General features: G+C 37.1%; 1 protein-coding gene across 5 annotated transcripts in view; it reads left to right on the plus strand.

Annotated features, from left to right (window-relative positions):
• The window catches only part of LOC138759594 (SEC14-like protein 1), a 38,720-nt gene that overhangs the window by 2,366 nt on the left and 20,833 nt on the right, over positions 1-15,521 (plus strand). Inside the window, exons 2-3 of one of the 5 annotated variants that reach the window (XM_069930281.1) lie at positions 1,917-1,932; positions 10,634-10,783. In XM_069930281.1, coding sequence (XP_069786382.1) covers positions 1,930-1,932; positions 10,634-10,783 — 153 coding nt within the window. In that variant the 5' untranslated portion in view covers positions 1,917-1,929. Of the gene's footprint in view, positions 1-1,916; positions 1,933-5,467; positions 5,487-6,152; positions 6,229-10,324; positions 10,427-10,633; positions 10,784-15,521 lie in introns of those variants that run through there. The other 4 variants (XM_069930280.1, XM_069930284.1, XM_069930283.1 and 1 more) reach the window with 4 other exon arrangements.

The following is a 15,521-nucleotide window of genomic DNA, read 5'->3' on the forward strand; positions in this document are numbered from 1 at the left end:
TTTCTATTGCCTTTATATGACATTAGAAGTCCAAAAATCTGGATGCCATAAATCCGGGCCACCTGAGATCCTGACTTTTCAAAAACTCTCAAACTTTTAAAATTTAGCAGGCTTTTGAGTGTGTGCATAAGTGCCACAGATGTACAGCGGCAACAACCATGCTTGTTGACTTTATTTTATTAACTGCTCATTTTGATAAATAAAGTGTGCTGTATTTTCTAATGAATAAACTATCAAAATTTACCTGTTCATCTCTTTATTCCTCCTGAAATTTGAATTTCAAAAGTACTGCCAGAGAAATCAGAAATCTGAACTGGCCCAATTTCCGAGCAGTCCGATTTTAAGACCTGGTGTATCAATTGTTTAATAGTATAGAAACAAAAATGGTAAAGTCTAAAATACCTCTGTTTCTTGATCTCAAATCCAAATAAGCTTGTAAAAGTAATTATTCATGACTGAGTCTGCTTAGGCTTCCTGGAACATTAAAATTTAATAAGGATTACACACTTTTATATTAAGGATAGCTGATGATACTTTTAAGATGTAATTTGTGGCAAAAAAAAACTTGCAGCCATTAAAATTAGTACCGTTCAATTTTTAAGTATGAAAACTGAACAGAGGTTACAGCAACTTTAAAGCAGAGAATATCTGAGGCAGTTTGAAAGCTTAAAAACACTTCAATAAATGAAGTAGGCAGCATTGTTGCAAAAGAATTGTTTCCAAAATGATAAAATTAAAATTTGCAATGGTATTTTGGGAGAAAAATTAGCATTCCATCACAGAGCTCAGCAGTATTGTACCCATATTGTACTATCAGTACTTTTATACTTGTTTGTTTGCTGGAGCACTTTTATTCGCACTTGTTTGTAAATAGCCCTGTTCTTTGTATTTCTGGTTAAATGCTAATTGCATTTCTTTGGTTTTATATTTGGACTTGGCATAATTACAATGAAGTTGAATCTAATTCATGTTTGCATATTCATTGGGATCTGACCCACAATAATTAAAGCAAAATATTAAGGATTGGTGAGTCACTTTTAAAAATAACTATGGAGTTATGTTAGCAGCCTTTGTAGACATTTTCATATTTTGGAACAGGCAGATGTTTATAGCCAAACCTGCTTAGATAGAATTTGAACAGGTGAAAGGGATCTGTAGGAATATTAATGGTTTGGCTTTTTTCTTCCACTGCAGTGTGGCGATGGAAATGGTATTTTTGCTATGTTCTAATTTTGTCTGCCTGGAGTAACAGAACCCTGGTTCTTCACTGAATAACCATTATGTCACAATGCAGCTGTGTTATCTCCCTTAGGAGCATTTTCTTTCAGGTTGATGATTTTAGATGGGATTGTTTCAGATTCTACAATTTATTTTTGTTGCAGTGTTATTCAGAAATTGCTGTTGCTTTATTAAAGTTTAGTGCACAGTCTGCTATTTATGTTAAATTTCTGGATTTGCATTGAAATGCTTGCCTGTTTTTCTTTTGTGGGTTACTGTTTAAATAGGTTGACAGATTCTGTTCAGTAATGGGTAAAGAATGTAAGCCAATATCCATATATTGAGATACACAAATCAGCATGTACAATCAACAAAATATTGGTGTCCATTGCTATATATTAAGTCTACTATCTAAGCAATATTTTGTTGATTGTACATGCTGATGTGTATATGGATCTTAGCTTAATGTCATTTACTGGGGCTGAAAGATGTTCAGGAAAATGGATGAGATTCCAGTTGCGAATCCACTGTTTGCGTGCATGATGTCCACATTTATCACAAGAGTCACATGCTTCAAGTACTGAATAAGCTATGTGGTATTTTGAGAGGAATGAAGTTGTGACTACCCCTTTTGTCCATTCATATATAACTTACTTTACCTCTTCCTTTTTTGTGGTTTTTTTTCATATTGATGCAAGACCAGTGTATTCAATGGTAAGTGGAATTTAGAGAAATTTGTTTCTGGCTGTTTACCACAAGAATGCTTCATTTTTTTCAAGAATAATAAGATTATTTGCACTTTGTTTTGGAAATCAAGCTGTGACCAAATTACATTTTTTTTTTGAATGAACAATGGAAGAGGAAAGGATTGTGTTTCCAGTATGGAATTGTATCTGAAGTTAGATTATTGTTGGGATACATATCAGTGATTCAGAAGTCTCCTCTGAGAGCTGTGTCAGAGTGTGGGAAGTATAGAAGTTCAAGTTCATTATCCATTGTACAAGTACAACCTGATGATAAAGGGTTCTCTGGCTTTCCTTTCCTGAAGTCAACAATCAGCTTCTTCGTTTTGGTGATAGTGAGTGCAAGGTTGTTGTTGGTGCACCATTCAGCCAAGTTTTCAGTCTCCATCCTGTATGCTGATTCATCTCCTTCCTTTATATAACCCACTACCGTGGCATGGTTGGCAAATTTGTAGGTGGTCTTATTGTTGTTCTGAGCTACACAGTCGTAGGTGTAAAGTAAGTAGAGGCAGGGGGCTGAGAACACAGCCCTGTGGTGCTCCAGACACAATGGAGAATATGGAGAAATTCATACCAATCTTCTCTGATTGTGGTCTGGAGTTGACGAAGTCTTTGATCTAATTACACAGAGGGGTCTTAACTCCCATGTCTTGGAGTTTGCTGATTAGTTTTGAGGGGATGATGGTGTTAAATACCAAACTATACTCGATAAAGAGCATCCTGACGTATGCACCTTTACTGTGACTGGGCTTTGTGTAGAACCAGTTTGAATTTTATAGATCTCAATGGTAATGAGAGCACAAAAGGTGGAAATAGACATTCCTAATTTCAGTGTCACGGAAGATGAAAGAATGCAGAATTTGATCGTACAGGGTTTGGAAGTGGAATGTATGATTGTTTTTGAGGAAAAGATTCCGTGATCGTGGCTGGTCTTCGTTAAATCAGAGATGAGCTTGATTTGACAATATGTAATGAGCAACATTTTTTGATTGTTGTTGAAAAGACTATTGCTTCTGTTTATACATTTTGTTTTGCTGTGTCGCGCTGCTCTGACGGATGGAGAGTCCAATATAGCAAAGTATGCTGAACATCTGAAATTAATAAAACTGGAGGATATTGGCAAGATATTTGTAATAGTACATTTGATTTTTTTTAAAGTTTTTTTTCCCTATGCTGTTGCTAAACCTAAATAAGTAACTGAAAGTAATGTACCTCAGAAATAATATAACATCATTCACTTATGAATTTTGCCAAGTTAAAGTTAGTGATAGCATGTGGATGAAACGTATTCTATTATCTTGTGATTTGTTTGGCGATGAGCTTTGCTGAACGGCAATACGTAAAGAAAATACAATGTACGACTGAAGGGAAGATGTAACACTGGTTGGGAATTTAATTAGAAATGGTATAGTAGTGTTTGGGATTAATGCCTAAAATGAATACGATCTTAACTTTGAAAGTTAGTGTTAAAGTTTTCTGCACGAGGTACTTGTGAAAATTAAAAATTAAAATTAAATCTTGCCAACTAAATGGGTGGCCCTGGTTAATGCAACACGATTAAAGCACGAGTGACCCATGTTCAAATCTGTAAGGAGTTGTACGTTCTCCCTTTGCCCGCATGCATTTCCTCCCACCCTCCACAACAGGCGAGGTTTGCAGGTTAATTGGTGTATTTGGATAGCACAAGCTCGTGGACCAGAAGGGCCTGTTACAGTGCTGTACATCTAAATTTTTTAAAATGTAATAAGTGAATGGTGCTTGCTTTCTCTTTTCCTTATGAACTTGCTTCTTAAAAAGTGTGGATTAATGCTTGCTCTCTTTATATATGCATAATACAATTACCAGCTAACTTGGCATCATGGTGGATGGCGGTCATTGACTCCTGGTGAGTGCTGGATCAGCTAATTCACATAGATCCCAAGTTAAACCTGGAATCTTCTCCATTGTCTTTGGATCATATTTTAATGAAGATAAACTGAACATATTAAAAACAATATTGATAATGTTTCAACATTCATAGCAAAATTCTCTTAGAAGCAGTTTATTTTTTTAGTCAGAGTGTACTTTTAAAAATTCCCATTTGGATATTACAACTGCTTTAAATTGCTTCTTTAAAAACTCAGCCATTTTAAAAAAAATACCACTGACTGGCTGAAGACGTCCAGCAAAATCTAATTCACTTTACTAACTTATTAACACATTATTTGAGCTTAATATTTTATAATTTTCTCATCTGCATGTTTTGATCAGTAACCACATGATTGCATTGTCAGCTGATTTAAAACAATTGCATATTGTGTCAGCTATTTACACAACTAATTTGATTCTGCTGGGCAGTGGGATTGCTGAGTCAGCTTTAACCATCAGCTTTCGTAAGCTAAAAGGAAATATTCTAACTTCAACTCCTGTCATTTTTTAGTTCCAGTAACAGTGATTTCTAAACAGTATGTTAGTCATTTTAATTGTTTTTGCAACAAAATTGCTGAAGTTGGAGCCTCCTCAAAAGTTGACAACACTTGAACAAAAAAGAAGTTGTGTTAATTGTTGAACTGGAACAACAATGTTAAGGAACTTGCTGGAAACATGCTGAACTCATTATCTAGAAAACATTGTCGGATTTGTTTCTGAAGTTATGACTTACAAAATGAGAATTTCAGGTTGATGGTTACTGAACTTTTTGAGACCGTACTCTTTAGATGTATGTTTTGAGCCTCCTAACTGGATCTTGCAGTTATTTAACACCTCTTAGCTGTGTGTAACCCCAGAGTCTCAAAGTGGATTGATGAAGAAAAACAAGCATCTGAGGAGAAATTATAAATGTAGGTTTTGTTTGTGAAGTCCCTCTTCTATTGAATTAGTTTATTTTCTTGTTTAATTGGGAAGAATGAGAAAATAAGATGATTTGTTTCCCCAATAAAAACAGATTTCAGAATCCTCTAAAATTAAATCCCCTTTTTAGTGTTGTTTTCATTTGAGAGTTGTGTGCCCTAATGCTTTCTCATACACTTGCTCTAAACTAAATGTCAGAAATCATTCAGTCACCTTGTTTTTATTCATGCTGGTGTTTGTCTCATTGCATCTGATTCAAAACCACATTATGATGTCAAGGAAATGAGGTCAGGAAAGAGACAGCTGCCTTTTTCTAAGATTAATGCAAACAGAATATCCTGAGTGTTTTGAAATAGTTATATCTGCTGTTTCCATTTAAAGCTGTAGGGTAGGATGGATCTATTCAGGTGATTTCAGCTTAGATCCACTACCAAATTTCACTAGCATATTTAGAAAATATATTTTTAAATTTTTTTAATTGGTTAAACACATCTATTGGTGAGGTCTAAAAGGTAAACAGGTGGAAGCAAATTGGTTTCCTTGATGGGAAAATCAAGGTGGATAATATTGGCAACTGATTTTCTGGACTCACAAAGTTAATACAGTATCTTCAGAATTTCTCATCCAGTAACATAATCTGGATGCAATTATTCCTTTCCAAAAGTAAAAATGGCCAGAACTGTAGCAAAACTGACAGTAAGTAGTTCTTGTTATAATATGTACCTTAAATAGCAAACAGACCAATTAGGTCAAGTACCCCTTCTCCGAAAATCCAAAAAAACCAAATAAAATTTAGTGCTGACATGACGTCACAATGGAAGAAAAATTCAACTCCTAACCTGCCCACGTGGGACTTTGATAAACATTCAACTCCTAACCTGTCCACGTTTGGCTTTGATAAAAATTCAACTCCTAACCTGCCCACGTGGGGCTTTGATAAAAATTCAACTCCTAACCTGCCCATGTGGGGCTTTGATAAAAATTCAACTCCTAACCTGCCCACGTTTGGCTTTGATAAAAATTCAACTCCTAACCTGCCCACGTTTGGCTTTGATAAAAATTCAACTCCTAACCTGCCCATGTGGGGCTTTGATAAACATTCAACTCCTAACCTGCCCACGTGGGGCTTTGATAAACATTCAACTCCTAACCTGCCCACGTTTGGCTTTGATAAAAATTCAACTCCTAACCTGCCCATGTGGGGCTTTGATGCTCAGTTTATGCCAATTTAATTACAATAATAGTTTTTTTTTTAATGTGCTTATGGCCAGAAAGATGCCAAACAGAGCTGGGTCTGTCGGTGACTCCATTTCTCAGCATTGGGGTGTGGGGCTGTCCTGGGCAGGAGTGGGGATCGTAGCAGGGACGAGTGGTGGAGAGGTGTCAGGGACTGACAGCAGCGGGGAAGTGGTCTTTTTTAAGCAGAGATTTTTTTTTGGTAAGTAATAAACATTATTTCATGTGATTTTCCTTGTGGCATCGTGTCGGCGCTCTAAAATCCTGCCGTTGTTTGTTGTTTAACCTGCTGATCCAGGTATTCGACTGTGTTGCTGAGTTCCATTGTTCCAAAATTGGAACAAAAAAATCCCAAAACTTCTGATCCCAAGGGTTTTGGATGCGGAGTACTTGACCTGTAATAGCATGGATAATAAATGTTAACCCTTTTGTTTTTTGATGTTAGAAGAATAGAATTTTAAATTTCCAGGAGAAACTATTTGACGTTGTACTGTAATTTTAAACTTTAAATTTAAGATGTATTTTAGGAGAAACTTTCAGGTTTGTTTCAGACCTTCATATCTGGAAGAAGGAAGTCTTCCTATTTTGGTCTATGAGCCTTCCAAATGTTGTGAAGGGGTCTGCTGTAGGTTATAACTCACTTTTTTCATGTTATAAATCAGTTATACTGTGATTGGTGGGACTATCAAATGTGTTTTTGGTTACAAATTGAAAGCAGTATTTCAGGAAGAACGCGGCTAGTTAATCAGGGTCTGCAATACCTCAGATTGCTTTCTTGGGAGGAGTAAAATACAAAGAATGCAATTATATATTTATAATTTAAAAAAAAGATAACTTTAAACATGAAATATGAGCTCTGATGAAACATCATTGACATGGAAAAGAATACTACTCCATTTTTGTAATTAACGATTAATTTTTGTAGATCTTCATAAATCTCAATGAAGGAATTTTTAAAGGCAACATGAGCAAAAATATGAAAGTACACACCTTTGAATGTAGTCATTGAGAAATTTTCATGATGGAAATAGAATCTTTGGTATTATTAACAGAGAATCAAAGGACAAAGTGTTATTTTTAACTATTTTAAGCCAGGGTGAGTGTTGGGCCAATGGTATTTGTGATCTGCAGTGCACTCTTTAAAAGGGGAATAGTAGGGGAAATAGGAAAATGCAAAGTAGAAATGAATTGATTATTGAAAGGTAGATGTAATATGGAACTGATTCCCCCCACCAACACTTAGTTAATGTATTTGGGCAAAATTCTCTTCCTCAGATCTCCAAATCAGAGATCCCTTCTTACCCTGATCACTTGCTCTCTAGTTTTAGACATCTTTTTAAAACATTTTTTAAAATTTTTCACACTATGAACCATACTGGCCAAAATACACACAAACATTTCCCTCTTGAATATACACAGTGTCATTTTCTCCCCTTTTCCCCCTTCCCTCCCTCCTTCACCCCCCCCCCCCATCCCCACCCACTCAACGTTCAACATATATGATACATTAAACCCATTAAACAATGTCATCACACGATGAAAATAAACAAGAAATTTGTGTCATCTACTTTTACACACTGGGTCATTTCATTTCGTCGTCTTCTCCTGTCATTTTAGGGGGTGGGGGTCCGCGGTAGGACTTCTCTGTTGTGTTCCATGTACGATTCCCAAATTTGTTCAAATACTGTGATGTTACTTCTTAAATTATGTTCTTTTTTCTAATGGAATACATTTATTCATTTCTATGTACCATTGCTGTATTCTCAGGCTCTCTTCTAATTTCCAGGTTGACGTAATACATTTTTTTTGGGAAGATCTAAATCCGGTCGGTATTAAATAAAATCACAAAAAGCAACATCCCAAAAAATCCAGGGATCTTTCTTCTAAGTAATATAAGAAGTAAAGAACTTGGACTCAATTTGGATGGAGCACAAAGATTTTATGATAGCCTTAGCTGTAGTTTTAGACATCTTTACAAGTAGAATTTCCTGCTATCTACTGTTTTTATAATTTTGTACACATTCAATCAGTTGACCCTGCTCCAAAAAAACCATCCATTCTTGTCTTTTCTCATACCTGGAAATACTTAGTTTCAGGCTACATGTGTGTGAATCTCCTATACAGCCCTTCAGTGCAATACTGTCCTTCAATGCATAGTGACAAGAACCACATGCATTACTCCAGCTGCAGCCTAACCATTGTTTTATAAATTTGTACTGTAAGTCCCTCCAGTCTTGTTTTCTGACCTCCTGCTAATGAAAGCTAGTATGCCATAATCCTACCAAAGTTGAATTTTTCACCTGTTCCTCAATGCGACCCAAGGACATTGTATTTGTCCTCTCAAAATGCATCTTCTCACACTTGGTCCTGAGAATAGTCTCAGGATGATTTCAATCAGTTGATAAAATTGAAAACTGATGGTGATAAGTGTGAGGCATCTTTAACAACACATCTGTGATCGCATTTATGATACTTCCTACAGTCTTATCTAAATCATTAACAAACAAAAATGGTCCCAACACAGAATCCTGTGATACACCACTTCCAATCACAAAAATGATCCTTCAACATCACCCACTATTTCTTATTATTGTGTTGTGATAGTACAGATCTATCACCAATGTATATAGTGTATATAGTTACAGTATCTAGACTGTGCTTACAGCGATTGGCTGAGATCTTAGCCACGTCTACTCTCTGGGCCTTAAAGGGTTGTGTCCCTAGCCAGGTCGGATCATTCCGGACTGGTCGGCCACCTGTGAAGAGCTCCTGTCTTTTGCTAATAAAAGCCTTGGTTTGGATCAACAAGTCTTTGGCTCTTTCAACGAGCTCTACATGCGTCGTATTTACCTTGGATTCCATGGGCTATGCACTGCCCTCTAATATATTTTATGTTTGAAAAATTCAATCAAATTTTTCAGACAGGGTATCCTCCTAGCAAAGTCATGCTGACAAGCTTTGGTGTATCTCTACCTTCTAAATGTAAATTCAAATTTTAAATTTAGATATAAGCACAGTAACAGGCCATTTTGGCCTAAGAGTCCATGTAGTTTGATCCGTTCCTTAGAACTTTTTCAATATCTTTCCTCTGGCCGAAGAAGTGCCTTTGAATTCTCGTTGCTCCTCCTCCTATTGCCCTTGGGACTCTTCTTCTCCCTTTGAGTTTGCTGCCCACACTCTTGTCTTATTAGCTTTAGCTGGACGTGTCAGAGGTTCATTCACCATTTTCTGATTTCAAGATTTCTGAAGGTTTCCTGACTGCTTGCCTTTCTGCTTTCCTCTCCCTGGTGGTCACTTGTTCCCTTTTCTGACTGTTTTTCCTTAAGTTGTATTGAAAATAGATTAGATGATATCAGTAGTTAAAGTGAAAATGATTTCCCTCCCCCACCCCCCACCCCCCCACCACCACCAGGCAGCAATGTTACCGTAGAGGACTGCATGGTTAGCTGTTACAATGCCAGCGATTGGGATTCAAATCCAATGCTGTCTGTAAGAAGTTTGTACGTGCTCCCTGCGTCAGTTTCCTCCCTCTGTTCAAAAACCTACTGGGAATATAGCTGAATTGGGCCCTATGAGCTCGTGGGCCGAAGGGGCCTGTTACCATGCTGTGTCTACATTTAAAATTTACATTTAATTTATAAATTTTTAAATTTTCAATTTAAATTTGGTGGGGTGAATGTAGATTCTGTTGCACTGTGACAACCGGGGCACCTGAAATATGACATTCTTTGCAATACAGTATATACAAATCTTGGACATTGGCTTGATGTCTCTCTCTTTGGTTTTCCTGAATTGACTCTAAAAAGGTGTTATCCATGTAACTTTTAAACCCAATCCAGGATGTTCTGTTGTGCCTCCTGAAGCTTTTTTAAATTTTATTTTATTTTTCACACTATGAACCATATGGACCAAAATACACACAAACATTTCCCTCTTGAATATACACAGTGTCATTTTCTCCCCTTTTTCCCCCCTCCCTTCCCTCCCTCCTTCACCCCCCTCCCCACCCACTCAACGTTCAACCTATATGATACATTAAACAATGTCATCACACAATGAAAATAAACAAGAAATTTGTGTCTTCTACTTTTACATACTGGGTCAGTTCATTTTAGGCGGTGGAGATCGCGGTACGACTTCTATGTTGTGTTCCATATATGGTTCCCAAATTTGTTTGAATGATGAAACTTGGCATTCAAACTGGCAAAACTGGAAATACCTCCTGCACATGTAGTTATGCAATCATACAGCATAGAACATGCCTTTCCTGTTCCAATGTACACAATGTGGTTATTTCAACAACAAGGAGAGTCTTGGAATTCGCACTTGCCACAAACCGTACAACACACAGGACAGAGTTCACCTGCCATTCTTTTAATTTGGAAAGGGTCCCTTAATATGTAAACCACTCTCTGTTTCTACACTTGAATGATTTTTTAAAAAGTGAAAATATTCACCATTCACCTACCTGATTGCACCACTGTCCAACCAAAAAGGCCTGTAATGGGGTGCTGTAAACTGATTTATGCAAATTATTTGCAGGGAACTTGCGGATGTTTGAAATCCTTTCTTCAGTAAGAAGTATAATTTTGTATAATTTTTTTCAGGCTTACGAAAGGCGATTCCCAACATGTCCACTAATTCCAATGTTTGTTGGAAGCGACATTACCAGTGAGTACAAAAGTGAGGATGAGGGTGTTCATATTTTAGAAAGACGCTGCAAATTAGATGTGGATGCACCAAGACTACTAAAGAAGGTAAGAATAAGGCAATATGAGTATATTTGTTTATGTAAATTTTAATGACAATGGAGTAAGTTAAATCCGTAGTTAAAGTGATTATGATTTTGTTTTTCCCTAGGGCCATATTTGTTATGCCAAACTATCTGCTGTTTAAAAAAAAGAAACAATTTTATTATAAATGTCTATTTTAGCTTTAGTAACATTTCAAAGATGTAGCTCCCACTAGACCAGGGTCCCAACCTGGGGTACATACCCCCGGTGGTACATTTGCACTTTTCAGGGGGTACATTGGGTCTGAGAGAATAACCACTACTGTACAATACATGGTGTTGGAATCTGCAGTCAGATTGCACAATGTGTTTTTTTTAAAATCCTTAATTTTTAGGGGTACTCGGGAACCTATAAAAATGCCCAAGGGGTACAGAGAACAGAAGGGTTGGGACTAGACTGATAGTTGGGGCATGTGAAATATTGCAATATCTTTGGCTTGGCTTCGCGGACGAAGATTTATGGAGGGGGTAAAAAGTCCACGTCAGCTGCAGGCTCGTTTGTGGCTGACAAGTCCGATGTGGGACAGGCAGACACGATTGCAGCGGTTGCAAGGGAAAATTGGTTGGTTGGGGTTGGGTGTTGGGTTTTTCCTCCTTTGCCTTTTGTCAGTGAGGTGGGCTCTGCGGTCTTCTTCAAAGGAGGTTGCTGCCCGCCAAACTGTGAGGTGCCAAGATGCACGGTTTGAGGCGTTATCAGCCCACTGGCGGTGGTCAATGTGGCACGCACCAAGAGATTTCTTTAGGCAGTCCTTGTACCTTTTCTTTGGTGCACCTCTGTCACGGTGGCCAGTGGAGAGCTCGCCATATAACACGATCTTGGGAAGGCGATGGTCCTCCATTCTGGAGACGTGACCCATCCAGCGCAGCTGGATCTTCAGCAGCGTGGACTCGATGCTGTCGACCTCTGCCAACTCGAGTACTTCGACGTTAGGGGTGTAAGCGCTCCAATGGATGTTGAGGATGGAGCGGAGACAACGCTGGTGGAAGCGTTCTAGGAGTTGTAGGTGGTGCCGGTAGAGGACCCATGATTCGGAGCCGAACAGGAGTGTGGGTATGACAACGGCTCTGTATATGCTTATCTTTGTGAGGTTTTTCAGTTGGTTGTTTTTCCAGACTCTTTTGTGTAGTCTTCCAAAGGCGCCATTTGCCTTGGCGAGTCTGTTGTCTATCTCATTGTCTCATTGCAATATACTGTTATGAAATATTGCAATATACTGTTACGAGCCCAGAGGACCCCAAAACCCAGCAGCAATAGATATTCACCAAGACAAATGGTTACTTAAACAAAAGTTGCTTTTAACTATCTTTAAACATGAAAACCAGATCAAACTTTATCTTATCACTATTACCTTAACTAACCTAACTTAACCCCCTTCTAATTCTAAGAGCACGTGTATGTAATGGGTGTACAAGTTCAGAAAAGTTCTTTGATTCACAGTCCAATCTCATTTCTCATTCTTCAAGTTCACTGGTATCAAGCAATTCTTGTACTGTGCACAGAATTTAACATTGATGAATTTCACCAGGCTTTGGTGCTTGAAAGGTAAACGGTTACTGCTCAGGAAGGTTCTTGTCAGTTTTCAGAGAGAGGTTTTTTTGCTAATTGGACATTCACAACTGATTCCTTCCGATCAGCTACTTCAGTGTCTTGCTGATGAAACTTGCCCCCTCAGGGTTCTCAAGATAATAACCTCTTTCTTTCAGGTCACCACAGAATTCCTTTTTTTAAATTTGTATCTGTTTTTAAGTTTTTGTATGTAATCTACACTCAAAAAATTCCTGCCTCAATTTTTCTCCCCAAAACATTCCTATAATCTGTCACAGTACTCATTTATATACAACTCTTGGACTGCTGCTTTGGAGATACCACTTTCGGTATGTCTGTGGCAATTGCTTTCCTGGATAGGCTTTCTTCAGACTAGCCTGCTTCTGAGGTTGGGTACAAAAATCCTTTGGGGAATATGCACTTTGCTCATCTTTGAGTTCAAATGTTTGAAAGAAATGAGAGATCAAAAAGGCTTAGCATTGATATCTGATAAACAGGTTGGATGCTTGGTTGTGTGATGAGTAATATGACAATATATCATAAAGCTGTAAGTGAATGTGATGTAGCTAGGATGAATGCACCAGCTATAGCATAATAGGCAAAATTGATCCCTAACAGCTGTAGTGATCTGGCTTCAATCCTGACCTCCAATGCCAACTTTGTTGTTTGGATTTTTTTTTGATGGCATAGTCTTATCCCAATTTTCTTCAGTTTCCTTCCACATTTTAAAGATATACTGCTTGTAGGTTAATAGATTGTTCTACATAACTGATAATAAATAAGTGGTAGGAGAATTAGAATGAGATAATGAGAATGTGAGAAAGGATACATCACAGGGAAATGTGTGGGGAAATAGAATTAATGGAATTGCTTTGAAAGGCGGTGTAAACTTGATAGGCCAAATGGCCCCTCTCCTGGGATTGTAAGGAAATCTGAGGGGAAAAAATGTTTTAACTGCTCCTCTACGGAGAAACTTTTTAAAATCCCAACGTGCTTTTCTTTTTCTTCATTCTATCTTCTCTTGGTTAAAATTAATACAATTGCCATGAGTAGTTTCCAGATTTATCTTAAGATATTTTGAATATGGCTCAATTTTTTTCTCTTCTCACAATTGCTTTTACTTTCTGCAACTTTTATCAAGCAAATCATTAGCCTGTTCTTATCTATGTTGCATTACCACCTGCTGGTAACAAATAGTATTACAGTTTACAATCCAAATTAAAATAAACTGCTGGATGAACTTGGTGGGGAAAGGAACTGTTGATGTTTTGGTTCAAGATCCTGCTATCGGGACCCTTTAAAATCTAGTATTCTTTTAATTAACTAAGTTAAAATCTGATAATTCATTGCTTTTGAGATTTTAATACAGCACGGTTAGCGTAGCAATTAGTGCAATGCTGTTACAACACCAGTCGGCGGGCCTGATTAGAATAACCAATCTAATGTGTGTAGTCCAAATAATTTTCTTAAACAAATTCACAGGCAATAAAAAAAAAGACTTGTATGCCCAAGTTAAACTTGGTTTATAGTATAACAACTAACTGAGATCTAACCATCTGGAAATACCAGGCTATAACATTTTTTTTTAAAAGCTAGAGGAAGATGTAGCCTTTGCAATTGGTTGAAACTGCTTCCTCGATGAAAAAGGGTCTCAAAAGAGATAAGTAGGTAATAGTGATTTTTATGGGTAGAATTATGAGACAAATAGATCTAAGACAGTAGAGTGGGATTTTGAGCTGATTGTTGAATAGCATTCGTGATATAACGGAATGCATAAATACAGAAGTAAATTTTTTTTAAAACCTGTGGTTTTAATGAAGGGTTCCTATCTGTACCAGAGTCCGAGAACCAAGAAGCCAGATTTAGCTAATATCCTAAAGATGAGTAAACATTTATTTGAAGCTAATAATAAAATGATTGAGATGAATCACGTCAGTGCATCTATATTTGACACTGCAGACTTCAGTGCATCAATGTCCCAGAATAAATCACCATTGAGAAGTGGGATATGTCCAGTTAAGTATTTGCTGTGACAAAGTCATGGAAGGTAATGGTGTTACTTCGAAAAGCAAAGATGACGAAGAAAAAAGTGAAAACATTCAAAACTTTAAACTTGTATAAAAGTCTAGAGCCTGAGACAGGAAAAAGAACACCAAGAAATGTTTTAAAAAAATTACTTTTGGAACTATGATGAAAATGAACTTCATATCAAAAAGTAAAGTAGATGATTAGTAGCAATTTGGAAATGAATCACTGTCATATTATAAATGAAAATAGGAAAACTCTTGCATGTTGAATGGCTAAATTAGGTCAGTCTTTTCTGAAGATCATAACATCCTGGAGATCCAGATATAATGGAGAAGGACAGTGATGGTGAAAATATTTAGACAAAAGAGAAACAAACTTTCTGAACCAGATAGTTTCCCTCTTAACAGTTGATGAGAACACTACTAAAATCCTAAATGATTTTCCTCTTGAAAAACATTCCTCACTTTCCCATTTAACAAAAGAATTATCCAATATTTCTTGTTGCAAGATTACTAGACTCTTTAAGAGAAGAGTAATTAAACATTTTCATTTGAAATGGGCAGATCATGTTTGATTTTTTTAAAAACGATTGAATAGTGTAGTTGGGGGTTGATTGTCAATCACTTATTTATATGGAGTTCGAATAGGTATTTGCCCATGTTCCTAAATTAAAGCTCATGGAACTGAAGGCCATTTATTGATCTGGCTAGAAATTTAGTTGTCATGGATGTTGGGATTAACGGGCAGCAATAGGTACTGGGTCCTGATTAATTAGCACGGTCTCTTGCACAAGGGTCTCCGTGGTGCCGCAATTCCTCACTGCATTGAAAAATCACTTGGTTGATGGGACTGAAGCCACATTCACAAAAGCAATGACCCAAGGGTAGACAGAGGCCTTAAATTACAGCAGTACAAGGGGCGTCTAAAATTTAGATGCTCTCTCTTTCTGGAGTGGAGTGGAAAGCAGAAAATTGTAGAAATTTAGAATCTATTGCAGCTTAATTATGATTTATTTTTAAATATATTTTTTTATTTTTCATACTGTGAACCATACCAACCAAAATATGTACAAACGTATCTCATTAAATTTACACAGTGGTCTTTTCTCCCCTTTCCCCCCCACCCTTCC

The sequence above is a fragment of the Narcine bancroftii genome, chromosome 3, assembly GCF_036971445.1.
Source record: "Narcine bancroftii isolate sNarBan1 chromosome 3, sNarBan1.hap1, whole genome shotgun sequence".
Classification (NCBI taxonomy): domain Eukaryota; kingdom Metazoa; phylum Chordata; class Chondrichthyes; order Torpediniformes; family Narcinidae; genus Narcine; species Narcine bancroftii.